The sequence below is a fragment of the Loxodonta africana genome, chromosome X (assembly GCF_030014295.1).
Source record: "Loxodonta africana isolate mLoxAfr1 chromosome X, mLoxAfr1.hap2, whole genome shotgun sequence".
NCBI lineage: Eukaryota > Metazoa > Chordata > Mammalia > Proboscidea > Elephantidae > Loxodonta > Loxodonta africana.
The window spans coordinates 16017474-16031176 of record NC_087369.1 but is presented as its reverse complement, the minus strand read 5'-3'; the positions used below and the strand labels follow the sequence as shown (position 1 = coordinate 16031176).

The 13703-nt window shown below is 39.6% G+C and overlaps 1 protein-coding gene across 3 annotated transcripts in view; it reads right to left on the bottom strand.

The window, feature by feature from the left end:
- GLRA2 (glycine receptor alpha 2) overlaps positions 1–13703 on the bottom strand; it is a 203856-nt gene that overhangs the window by 118689 nt on the left and 71464 nt on the right. For all 3 annotated transcript variants that reach the window (XM_003415982.4, XM_003415983.4, XM_010595778.3), the window contains exons 5-7: positions 11323–11405; positions 9070–9207; positions 7335–7549 (exon numbers count right to left, since the gene is read on the bottom strand). In XM_003415982.4, coding sequence (XP_003416030.1) covers positions 7335–7549; positions 9070–9207; positions 11323–11405 — 436 coding nt within the window. The remainder of the gene's footprint in view (positions 1–7334; positions 7550–9069; positions 9208–11322; positions 11406–13703) is intronic.

Below are 13703 nucleotides of genomic sequence, written 5' to 3'. Positions count from 1 at the left end.
CAGCAATTTGGGCTGGGCTCAGCTGGGATGCCTCGTTTCTACTGCACATAGAGTTGGCTGGGCTTACTTACGTGTTTGCAGCCTATTGTCAGTTGATGGCTTTAGCTATCTGACAGTCAGCTGGCTGTCATTTGGGTGGCAGAGATAACTGGGCCATGTGTCTGTCATCATTCAGCAGGCCAGCCTGGGCATATCCACATGGCAGTGGTCATAGGATCCCAAGAGCAGAGAGTGCTAGCTCCAATATGCGAGCATTTTTCAAGTCTTTGCTTATGTCCCATTTGCCATTGTCCCACTGGCCATGGCAAGTCATATGACCAAGTTTATAGTCAATGTGGGAGGGGACTATTACCCAAGGAAGGGGAATTATTACAGCCAGTTTTGTAAAAAATCTACTCCATTGCCCTTAATGCACTGAATTATAATCTCTTATTTTTGTACATGTCAGTTTTCTTAAGGACAGAAGTTCTGTTTCTCCTTGTCTATATCCCAAGAGGAAGAGAGGCCTGGCAACCTATTTCCGAAAATCGACCAGTGAAAACCATATGGATCACTACTGTCTGATCTGCAACCGATTGTGGAGATGGAGCGGGATTAGGCAGCACTTTGTTCCATTTTGCATGGGGGCCTACTTGATGGTAGCTAACAACAACATATCCTGAGCATGCTACACTATGTTACATGCCCCATAATAGTTCCCTTTGTCCTCACTGTGTGGCATCAGTAAGGACTGAAGCCTGTTATGGTGTATGACCCCATCAGAATTACCCATTTAGTGAAATGGGAAGAGAGTCTAAAATCATCCTGAACCTCCAAATGCTACCCCCAAAAGATTTCTGAGCTCCACTGGGACTTGAGCAGAAACACAGCCTGGGTGGCTTCTCCACAGTGGCTTCTTTGAACCAGTTCATTCTGGTTTGAACCCCTGCTGAGAATTTGCATTTCCACCCTAGACATACTGAATCAGAATCTACAGTCTAACAAGATCCCCAGGTGATTCTTATGTATAATCAATTTTAAGAACCACTGCTCTGCTTGTGGTTCTCAGAATTGGTCCTTAACCGGCAGCATTAGCATCACCTGGGAACATGTTAGAAATGCAAATTCTCAGCAGGGGTTCAAACTGGAATTAACTGGTTTGAAGCCCTGCTTCTCCCACTGTCAGCTTCCCTGCAAAGGCTGCCAAAACCACTCTACAGCTGAAGTGCCAGTGGTGCTCCAGCTCTGTCCCGAGAGGATTCACACACGTCATCTTGCATATTTTTATCACACACTCACTACAACAACGGCTCTTCAATTTGCTCCGACTTGGAAAATGTCAGAAGGGAAAGTTTATGAAGTCTCCCACATATGCAGACATCTGGCTTAAGCAAGCAGGCCTGCCGATAACTTTGCCAATGCTTAGCTTTCTTATTTTTCAATCTTTTATCTAAGAACTTCATAAAACCCTGATTATGTACAATACAAAATTGTTTCCAACCTTTTCCAGAAATACCGGTATGACCTAGGAAAGTCATTCTAATTAGCTGGGGATGTATCTGATTCAAGGAGCAATCATCTTTATCTTTAGAGCTAAACCACATCCATTATCCAAACAAATCCTTCTTTCAAAACTCCTCTACGAATCAATCTTACTTTTCTCATAGTTTCTCTTACTACTGTCTCTAGATAGAAGCATTCTGGTGGGTAAAGCAAGACCAAATGTGGCAGGATTGTGGCCTCTTTTGTTTTAAATTCCAAGCTGTCCTGGGTTTGGCAACTGTTTGAAACGGTCCAGCTGGTCTTAGTTGACCAGATGGCTGAAAAGTAAGGGAAATTTTCTTTCTGTAGGAAATGGGAAATCTTGGTTAATGCTGGCTAAAGACAATGCTTCTGGATCCTTGCTCTGAGGAAAGAGCTGTGGACCTGAGAGCTGTCAGAGCCACCTGCACACCTGGGTCATATCAGCTGTCACCTACGAATGCTTGGTCTCACCTCTATAGTCTCTGAGCTGTAGCCACAAATGAGGATTCAAGACACACTCAGTATGGCTGAAGATCATGCAGCTATAATAACAAACACAGAGTAAAGGAAAATAATTGTTGAGCTCCACTTGGCCACATTCAAAGCCTCATCCTCATGTTTTCCTGCAGGTCAGGTAGACAATGATACATCCAGTCCTGAGCCTGCCCTGAGGGGGTTCAAACTCCAAAGGGTGAGCTATTCACAATGGAACAGCTTCTTGGAGGTTGTCAGAGATGAAGATTTAAAAACCAAATGAGAAGGGACCTATGGAACAGATAACATGCTGATACTTGATTTTCCCATCTTTAGGGAAGGGTCTGAACTTCTGAGAAACAAAAATGCAAAAACACAAAAAAGCTTTGGTTGGCAGGAAATTAACTTGGAATCAATAAAAACAAGTTTCTTACATTAAATGTGTTGAAAATTTGCGAAGCATGTTTGAAACCTGCCCAGATTGTCTTTTGGAAAACCTTATTTTATAAATGTAGCCAAAATATTATGAGCAGGAGGTCCTCATTGCTTGGAAGGGTCTTTACCTCCTCCTACTTCAACTGCTTCAGAAATTCACCTCAGGCCCCTCTATTAGGCTGTAACCCCAACACTGCTCCTTCTTACCCTCCTTCTTTCCCTCCCTCCCTTCAACCCTCCTCCATTTAATAGGTTAGGCATCCTCCTTGGTAAGTCCGTATAGTCTACACTGTTTAATAATCACCCCTCCAAATGTCTATTTCTGACCTACCAGATTACAAGCCCCTGAGGGTGGATAGCCCACCAAACCCACTGCCACTGAGTCAATTCCAACTCACAGCAACCCTATAAGACAGAGTAGAACTGCTCCCATAGGGTTTCCAAGGCTGTAAATCTTTATGAAAGCAGACTGCCACATCTTTCCCCCGAGGGGTGGCTGGTGGGTTTGAACTGCCAACATTTTGGTTGCCAGCCTAGTGCTTAACCACTGTACCACTAGGGCTCCCTGAGGGTAGATGGGCCCTGTGCTCTATTTATCTTTGATATTCTCAGCCTCTAGCACAACGCATGGCACAGAGGAGACATTCAATAAATGTTAGTTGAATAAATGATTGGATGAATGAACTGCCAATTAAATTACACCTGGAATAGCACTTGACTACAAGTCCTTTTAGTATTGTTCATTCATCCATTAACCGACTATATACTGAGCACCTATCACGAGCCAGGTGTTGTGCTAATTGGTGGGTATATTTCAAAGTTTACACTTTTTGCACATGTTCTTAACTCCCCAAAGTCTGCTTGAGAAGCTCTGGAAAGGGGGACCCACTCCTTTAGAGTAATTCCTTTTCTTTACAGTATGTCTAATATTATGAGATTCTTCCATATATTGTTGCTGTTAAGTGCTTTCGACTTGGCTCTGGCTCATAGCAGCCCTATGTACAACAGAACAAAACACTGCCCAGTCCTGTGCCATCCTCACAGTTGTTGTTATGCTTGAGCCCATTGTTACAGCCACTGTGTCAATCCATCTCACTGAGGGTTTCACTCATTTTCCTTGACCTTCTTCTTTACCAAATATGATGTCCTTTTTCAGTAATTGGTCTTCCTTGATGACATGTCCAAAATAAGTGAGTGAAGTCTCCCTATCCTTGCCTCTGGATACCATTCTGGCTGTATTTCTTCCGAGACAGATTTGTTCATTCTTCTGGCACTCCATGGTATATTCAGTATTCTTCACCAACACCATAATTCAAAAGCATTAATTCTTCTTTGGTCTTCTTTATTCATTGTCCAGCTTTCGTATGCATATGAGGCGATTGAAAATACCATAGCTTGGGTCAGGTGCACCTTGGTCCTCAAATTGACATCCTTGCCTTGATTCTACTTTAAGTCTGCTCTGCCTACTACATAGTCTTATGGATATTCATTCATTTATTTATTTATCCATTTAATGAGAATTTATTGATCATTTAATCTAAATCAGATACTCTTCTGGGTGCCGAAGTTAACAACGGTGTACAAGACAAAGTCTCTGTCTGCATGGAACGTACATCCTCTCATGTTTTTTCTCATCGATCTTCCCTCATTCTGTCTAACCATCCTCAATTCCTTCTGTCATTTTTCCCATTGCGAGTTAAAAAAAAATTAAAAAAACCTATACATATGTATACTAGAACACAGTGAGACACAAACACTTATACAAATATATTTATAATGTGCATACTTAAAAAAGCAAAAAAGTATCCTATGTGTCCAAGATGGCAAAATAAATGATGATTAATACATCAGATAGGCTACTATTCAGTCCTTTAAAAATGTGTTCATGACAGATTTTTCATGCTGTGGAAAACAGCACATACTATAGAAGTGTATAAAAAGTTTGATCTCAGTTTGCGTACATAGAAATGTGCATAGAAAAAAAGACTGGAAGGAAATACACCAAAGTGTTAACAACAGTTGATTACCAGATAGTTAACATTAATGACGCTTTTTATATTTACTGTAACAAGCATGTCTTTCTTTGAAAGCGCAACTTGCGTGCCTACTCTGCATAGGCCCTGGAGCCACTATGTAATCAGAACAGTGGAGTATCTGCTTAAGTATCTGCTTAGGAATTGTAGTGTTTATAAATTAAAACGAGTGTTTATATGTGTGTGCGTGTGTAAGTAATTGTACAATCAATTCTTTGTTTTCCATGACTCACTTTTTATCCCACTTTGGTTTCTCACCATCATCCATATGAGTCACATCTCCCCACGGTCAGTTGAGAGCCAACTATGTTTAATAATAGCCTAAGAACAGCACATGTAGGAAGATAAACACGCTGGTGACAAAAGCATAACCACTCTATGTTCAAAACCAAGTATAAAATGATTTTTCTATTATAGCCTTTGTTGGTTTCTCTGAGTTCCTCATTGCCTCTATGTACAAAGATCACTGATTGCTGACGATTTATTTAGCAATCGTTTTGACCGCTGATGTAGAATTATAATAGTTAATACGGATGAAGAACAAATTCATAAAAACTCAAGCTCCTCTTTTGAAAATAAATGACTACTGTTTTCATAGCAATGTGTGATTGGAGGCTAAATGTCTTATGTTTTGAAATGATCTGCTCATTTAACTGTCTATTAAATTTTAAAATACATGTTGTGCATCCTGTGGTTTACTGGCATGGCATGCAGTGATGGCATTAACTAATAACTAACGACAAGTAAGCAAATGAACCTGTTTGGGGAGAGGCACAGAGCGGATTAGAATTTCTGTTAGATAAAACTGATACCTGATTATGTAGCTGAAAAAAAGCTGTTAGTATTTCTGACAAGACCAAATAAGACCAAACAAAAAAAACCTGTTGCCATCAAGGAGATTCTGACTCATAGTGACCCCGTGTGTTTCAGACTAGAACAGCACTCCATAGGGTTTTCAGTGGCCAAAGCCCTGGTGATCTATTTCCATTTATATTTTTTTGTCGAATATTACGGAAATAGATCACCAGGCCTTTGTTCCACAGCAGTGCTGGGTGGATTCAAACCACCAACCTTTTGGTTGGTAGTTGAGTGAAAATAGTTTGCACCACCCAGGCACCTTAGAAATTAGACATAGGGACATTATCATATTTTTATGCAAATAACACACACCTTCTATGAAAAAGTGTGGTGGCACTTATGAAAATATCTTGTAGCAGGAGGGTGCAATTGGCATACATAGAAGGCACATGTTGTTTGCATAAAATACGGTATACCATTTGTCATTCTAGAAAATAATAGAAGTATCAGAGACAGTTCTAGTCCTTTCTCTGTTAGCACACAATAACTAATATTTATGTTTCATGCATGGAACTCAATAACTTTGCATAACTATTGCACCAGTATTTACAATAGTCCATCTCCATTGTACCCACAGACCTCTTTATATGTCATCTTATCTTCCAAACATAGGAGATGATGTGGGGCATGAGCTAATATTTCTCATCGTGTCAAATGTAACACAACTGAACATGAACTTAAGCCAGCAAAGATATGGGGTTACATCTCAATTATTTTCTGGAATTGCAGTTTAGAGAGATTACTCAACCTATATGAGATATGTACACTGAATGCTCAATTGAAGGTACACACCAGGAAGAATGAAATCAATGGCTCAGCACACATAGGCACACTTCTGCAGTGCTGGGGCATTTTACAAAAAAAAAAAAGCAGGGTATAATTTTACAAGCAGAGCACTTATCATTATTTGCTTGAACAATATTTGTGAACACAAAAGGCCTGTCCTACATAAAAGTGGTTATGGATTATTACTTGAGTTCTACAAATGTGTCCTTGATATCCACCCCACACTTCTCTGTCAATTGTACCCAGTTCCAGTAATTGTCATGCTCTTGGGTGACTCCACTGTTCCTTCTCTAGGTAACTATGTCACTTGAAATTAGTACTATATCCAGCCGTTAAGGGAAATTAAGGTGTAGCAAAGAATCATGTGTGATTTGCTTCACCCTAATATTGCACATTCATTTCTTTTTTAAAAAAAAAATTTTGGTGAAAATATAAACAGCAGATCATACACACATTCAACAATTTATACATGTACAGTTCGATTATATTGTTTACATTCTTCACATTGTGTCACCATTCTTGCTACCTCTCCCCATATTATTTCACCACCATTGACTTAGACTCACAGCCCCATAAACTACTCATCTATACTTTAGAGTTACTGTTGTCAATTTGATCTCATATGGATAATTCTTTAGAAGAGTGCAATGTTCTAGGAAACATTCTTTACTAATTCAGATAAACTACTGTTTAGTTTGAAAATGACTTCAGGGGATAGTTCAAGGTTCAAAAATTTTCTAAGGGCAACATGTTCATTTCCTGTACACACTCACTGACATGGCTTCTCTGTGTAAATTCCAGGAGCTTAATTCAAAATTTTATTATTCAAAATGACTTCATTGACCACATGAATTACAATAGCCTCACCAATAAATACTTTACAATATAGCATAGTTGCATCAATCTTATTCCAATTCCTGCAAGCTTTTTTGGGTCATCAAAAACATGAGGTTAAAGCACTCAAGGGGTTCTTAACCAGAATCCCTTAGTCTTGTTTCTGCCTCCGGTCATATTTCTCCTCTCTCAACTCCGACTCCTCTTTCCCCCAACTGATCTGATTTTAAGGGCCTCCAATGCCTCAGAGCCCTGATTCTCTCACACTCAGCTCTTTGTTCTCTCAATGCGTTTTTATCTCCAACAGTGCTGCAGGATGGCAGACATTTCTGTCCTTATACAATTCTCCATCCCACAAGATGCTTGGTGAACCTCTTAGTTCACTTGCTGTTGAGCAAGGAAATTTCTTACCTTTGGCAGAGATGCCCTGGAACCTGAACTCTGTGTGGTCATGGTTAAGACCGTGGTGATGCCCAGTGCGACTCTGGCAGGGGCTGCATCCATGTTTATCCAAAAGGAGACCCAGGATAAAATGACTATCAACAGGCTGGGTATGTACATCTGGATCAAATAATATCCCATCTGCCGTTCCAGATGAAACTTGACTTCAATGCAGGTAAACTTTCCTGGAAGCAGGAAATGATAATTTAAAGTCCAATTTGAGTTTATCTTCTCCATTCCAGCATCCCACTTTATTTAAAATAAAAAAATATATATTGCAGATGGATTTGGAAGATGGAACAAAACACTCACTCTACATAACCAACCTAACTCTTCTCCAACTCAATCAGTAATGAGAATGATGGTGTGAGAACAAATGATCTGAAGAGTCATTAAGCCAAAACCAGGTGACATATGTAAATATTAAAATCTGTGCTTATTGCAGCTTGATTATTTTAGACAGAGCTTCAGAATCTGCAATACTACTATAAACTGATCAGCAAACATAAATATTCAAATTTTATGGGGTTATAATATGTATTATGTAAAAAAATATATATAACCTATAGCATATACATAAAACATACACTATTTAATGTGTAACATATATCTTAAAGTTGACACCATTCCCTCTAAGTAGTGAAGTTCACACAAGGCTCTCAAAGTATGTAACTGTGTATCTATCTTTGTGTTATCAAAGGCAAGAGAAAAATATACTTTTACGAAAGTCATGTGTATAATCTAGTCATTGTAAAAATTTTCTAGCCTTTTAGATAATTGCTTGAGGACGTTTAGAATATTCCTAGACACTGTTTACAGTGTTACTTTGCCTATAAAATAGAGTGCATAGAAAGATATTAAAACTTTTAACAGACTATAAAGAGCAAGATGGTCCTGCCCCATCTTACTTTTCTTTCTCTTTAACTGGCTTGGAGTTAGAACCCCAGAAGTAGTTTGGCTTTAAATTATAAAAGATACGGTTGGATTCTTCTTGGCCAGGAAGATCACCCTGGAATCAAGTCTCAGTCACTTCATAGGAAGTCACTACTGACTGCTGAAACAAGTGTTCATGGACCATTCTACTCAGCATGTTACCTGCAGCACTCCCTGGACAAACCATCATGGCTTGATTGCATTACCTCCAGCTGATTTTCACCCAAACTCCTATAACCTTCCAGAACTGGAGAGCACAGCAATGCTTTTTCTGGGTTTATGAGGACCTATGTTATTGTTCCTCTCTTCCACTAAAGCAGGGTGCAAACTGACCCAAGGAACCAATGTCCAGTGTGGATGCCAGGAATGACCCAGAATTCTTGCATTCTGTACATCTGTTGATGGTTCACCAAGAGAATAGCCAACCCCATCTCTTCCACTTGCAACACTGTATGAGTACTTTCTGGGTACCTCCAGCAAAGGTCTTTCCTTGAACTTACATGGACAGCAGATGGTCAGCAAGAGAACAGCAAAAGATTCCCTCCCAATTACCTCTCCTTCTCTCTCTTCTGGAGAATCTGTTGTCTGTTGTGCTCACTGACCTATGCCAGAAGCACAGGCATCTAATCTGTTGAGGTTGTTTTGAGCCAAGCCGAGGTCCATGCCATGTCACTCAGTTTGCTTGGAGAAGATGCAGCAGTCCAGGTGATGGGATATATACCCTCAGCTACAAAGGGAGTCCTCTGGGGTCAGCAGCTGAAGGAAAACTTACCGGTGTTGTAGTGCTTTGTGCAGTAACCAAGTTCCTTCTCTTCCTTCAGAATAAACTGGGGCAGGGTCAATCCTTCAGCAACTTGCACTGGACCATCACTTAACCACTCAAATATCAGGTCATTCATTGTGTACCCAACTGGAGTAAACAAATCATAGTGAAAAAATGAATGCCTCTATCCAAGAAAGCTTGAAAATCTAGCCATGTAAAGAAATACACAGGGAAATCGACTAAAGCAGACACATACTCAATCAATTCAAGAACATTCTTAATAAAAGAGCTACAATCATCATGACAAGTACATGTCATTGGAGCTAAAGTAATTGAACACATCAAGCTATTTCTGAGTGTTTTTTTTTTCTGTATAATGAGGGAATGGAATCTATAAAGTCTATTTTCTTTTGCCTCTTTATTCAGTAAATATTTCTGAAGAACAAACAAACAAATTTAAAATCTTTTGAAGACTGTCTTTATTTGCAAGAGTTTCTGTCTGTGGCAATCCAATAAAGCAATCCAATTGATGGCACCAGTCTTAGCATTTCAAATAAAAGCATTCTTTTGTTTGTTCATTTGTTTTTAATGAGAATGAATTCATCATGGGCCTGCCTAAAACATTCCCATCTTAAACTTGGCCTCTCTCCTAGGATCTGTTAGCTTTGCTTTCACAAACCTTATGTTAAAAGCCCTTATGGTCAATCCCCAATTGCTCTAACAAGTGTGGGAGACTATGGGCAGGTAGCCTAAGAGGAAGTTACGAAATATGCAGATAAAGCGTATTCATTTGTGCTTAGTACCTTGCTAAATAGGCCTGCTCATCACAATTATTAATATAAAGGAAAACAGATTCTCTATTATGTAAGGTCAAAATCACCAAACACTCCACGTCCTTGTCTGGTGGGTGTCTCCCTGGCCACCACAATAATTCTCCTTGTCAGCCATCCTGAAACCCCAGTCTAGGGCAGGCAGAAAAAAGTAAAAGAGGTAGAGAAAGGAGGAGGTAGTATTGGGGTTAAAAAAAAGTAGGCAGTAATTCCCGTCCTTCACATCCAAAGTTAGCAGGAAGCACATTGCTCCTTCTTTGATTTCATTATTTTTAGGACCAAGTGTATTTATTAATCGGAGTGAAAAAAAAAATTGGGTTGAGGCAAGGGATAATTTGGGGCAGTAGAGAAGATACAAAGAAGGAATCATTATGTAAGAAAAAAAATTTTTTTTTCAATTTTCTTCTCAGGAAAAGGAACAATGGAGGAAAAAAAGGATACATAAAGCCTATTGTAAATCAGAAATTCTCATTTTATCCCTGACAACTTCTTAACACAAAGACGTTTCATTATTTTGTTTATTCCTGTAGGAAGTTTCAAGGGAAATCTACAGTGATTTGAAATGATCAGAAGAAAACCCTGTCACCTCCTCTTTTTGAATAAGTTGATGTGTCTTTTTACATTTATTATTTTTTCTCAACAAAGGACTTAAAAGTGTTTCCTTGCTCCTGCCTCATTAAATCTCCTGACATCCCTGTAGGTCAGGAGCATTTCGTATTCTCTGCATTTTACAAACAGAGAAACTGACAGAGCAAGCCAGAAAAAAATTCATGTCTCTTACTGAAAACTCTGTTATCTTGGAGGCATCAGCAATTTAGGATGGGTGTCAAAGATTGCACTGGCATCAGGACTAGGTCAGGAGGGAGGCAATGTAGGTGACAGTTCTCTCTTTTTCCTTCCCCACACCTTTGTGTATCCATTGTGCATCCAAGGGAGATGCCTCTTATGCTACCTCTTCTCATGCCCCTTGTTCTCACATTCCTCTCAGCTAAGGCATCTGTGCCTTAGTCTCAAAGCATCCCTTCCTGCCAAAATTCCTTTGGGGATGATGGTCTATATGGGCACAAGATAAAAATAAATGCAATTTTCCGATTAAAGAGTGATTCATTATAGATGTTGAATGACTGATAATCTTAATTTTCCCAGGAACCATTTTTATTTTCAAAGAAAAGCTTACTAAATCAGGCACTTGGTTTGAGGAAGGGCAAGATGTTTGGCACTGTACTTGGAAAGGTTGTCTATGCGCTGTTGATGAGGAGTTTCTAGTATGAGACGCTCACAAGCATGTTTACTTGTCCTTCCACTAGGACCTTGGGGATTGGTAAGGAGGCAGAGAATGAGTCTCACGGATCTAGGCTCCTTAATGACACGCTAAAAGAACCAGATCATAGGTCAGAACAAGCAGGCAGTCATTTCAACAGTGGTTACTTACAACTCTCCAGCTGCATTGTACAGGTCTGGACATCCATTGGAAAGTTCTTCAAGTCCATGGGGCAGGATAAGGTTAAGGTGAGTCTTAGCAAAGAAAAAAAATGTTTTAAACCTGTGAGGTCTAATTTTTTGAGAAACAAACTAAAAAAAAATACATTTGGCATTAAGCAAAGTGACACTGATGCAAGTAATGAAATCTAAGCTGTCACTCAGGGCAATGTTTTCCAAATGAAGAGTTGTTGTTGGTAAATTGAAATTATAAAAGTAACGTATAATTTCCCACAACCCCTTACTCTCTGTTTGACATCTGCCAGCCTCTCCAGCCCCTACCCTCTTCCCTCAATGGCACTGGTCTCGATTTCTTTTCCAGAATCAAAAAGACCACAAAGAAATGGTATAACGAGAATGGTGGGCTCTTAGCCACACTGATGTTGAAGTGATATGCGGTTCATACTGTTTAGAATTATACCTTGAATAGATGGGCTTTTAGGAGCCCTGTGGCGCTATGGGTAACCGCTCGGCTGCTAACTGAAAGGTCGGCGGGTCAAACCCACCAGCGGCTCCATGGGAGAAAAGACCTGGCAATCTGCTCCTGTAAAGATAACAGCCTAGGAAACCCTGTGGGGCAGTTCTACTCTGTCCTTTGGATCTCTATGAGACAGAATTGACTCAACAACACCCAGTAACCACACCACCACCAGGTGGGCTTTGCTTCAAGGACAATACAAATGATGTGATAAGCATAACTGATTGTGATAAGCATTGGTTTTCCTTCCAACAAATGGGCAAATTCTTAACTCCACAGTCTCTTTATTTGCTAATCTATATGAATGGGTTAACAATATATTGTGGCATCATTCTGGAGTTTTGACAATCCTGGAGCAAGTACTCCTTGAGCTAGAAAAACTCACTTAAGGACAGTGGTTTGTACATGGTCTTCATCTCTCTGCATCCAAGAGGGCCTACTATGCTCCCCTTTTCTCTTAACTTCTCTGAACTTCAGTCAGCGACAACCAAGCCTTATATCGGGACACTGACTGAGCCACCATCTCTTTTCCACCATTTCCCTTCTTAGCCTTCAGGGGAATCGTGCAGACCTCTTGCTTTTCAATTTTTCTATACCCCAGAGATTAAAGGAAGGAAATCAGGACTGAGAATCTGTAGATGAGTCCCCTTCTCAGTATTGCCTCAGACTATCTCTATTCCCAAGCAAGACCTCAAACTCACTAAACATTTGTTTCCTCATCAATCAGCTGATGAGGTAGGGTAAGATGATGTATATGCCTATTTAGGTTTAGTACTAGAATTCCTGTCATTCTAGAGTGCACTGCCCCAAATTCTGTCCATCGTATCTCAAATATCTTTATATCCAAAGATCTTTCTGACTCTTGCACTGTTACCTAAGTTCCCCTTTACTCATCCTCACTCTTCCTCCCAGTTCCCTTGTCTTTCCTCTCTCTGCTTCATTTTATGCATTATATACAAACCAAAACAAAACACAAATTGTGGCTGGTAAAAAAGTATACTTAGAGCACACTTATTTTAAAGAAAGGACACTTGGGGGATTTGAAGTGAGATTAGACATAGAATCCATGCTGGCAATCTTCAAAACCATCAAAATATAACAATGATTGAGAAAAAACAAGGTTCAGAACTATGTGCCGTGTGATCTCAATTACACAGAAATGTATTTTTAATCTTGGAAATAGACACATCCTTATACTGCTAACCAAAAGGCCGGCAGTTTGAATTCACCAGCCGCTCCTTGGAAACCCTATGGGACAGTTCTACTCTGTCCTGTAGGGTTGCTATGAGTTGGAATTGGTTCGATGGCAACGGGTTTGGGTTTTTGGTTTTACATTAAAACTAGATATTCCTGTTTTGTGGGATTAGTATTTTGTGTTTATTCTTTATTCTTCATTATCTGTATTGACAAGTATGTTGTCATTAGTTGCCGTTGAGTCCATTCCAACTCATGGCCACTCCATGTATGCAGAATAGAGCTCCTCCATAGGGTTTTCAAGGCTGTGATCTTTCAGAAGTAGATTGTCAGTCCCGTCTTCCGAGTCACCTCTGGGTGTGTGAACCTCCAACCTTTTGGCTAGTGTTTAACTGTTTGAACCACCCATAAAGGTTATATGAAAATGTCCATAAAAAAATTCATCAGCTTTGCCATCTTTATAAATTAAATGTGTTCTTTCTTCAAAAATTGGCAAAAGGTAAAATTGAAATGTTGCCATAAACATACAGTATTTCACCTTCAGTGCTAAATAAATTAGTTTCTGTGGGCTATTCTGAGAACCTAAACACCATGTTTCTAAAAGGAAAAAAAATGATTTTGAGTTCCAACAAATGACTTAAAAATAACATGTTAGACTGAGA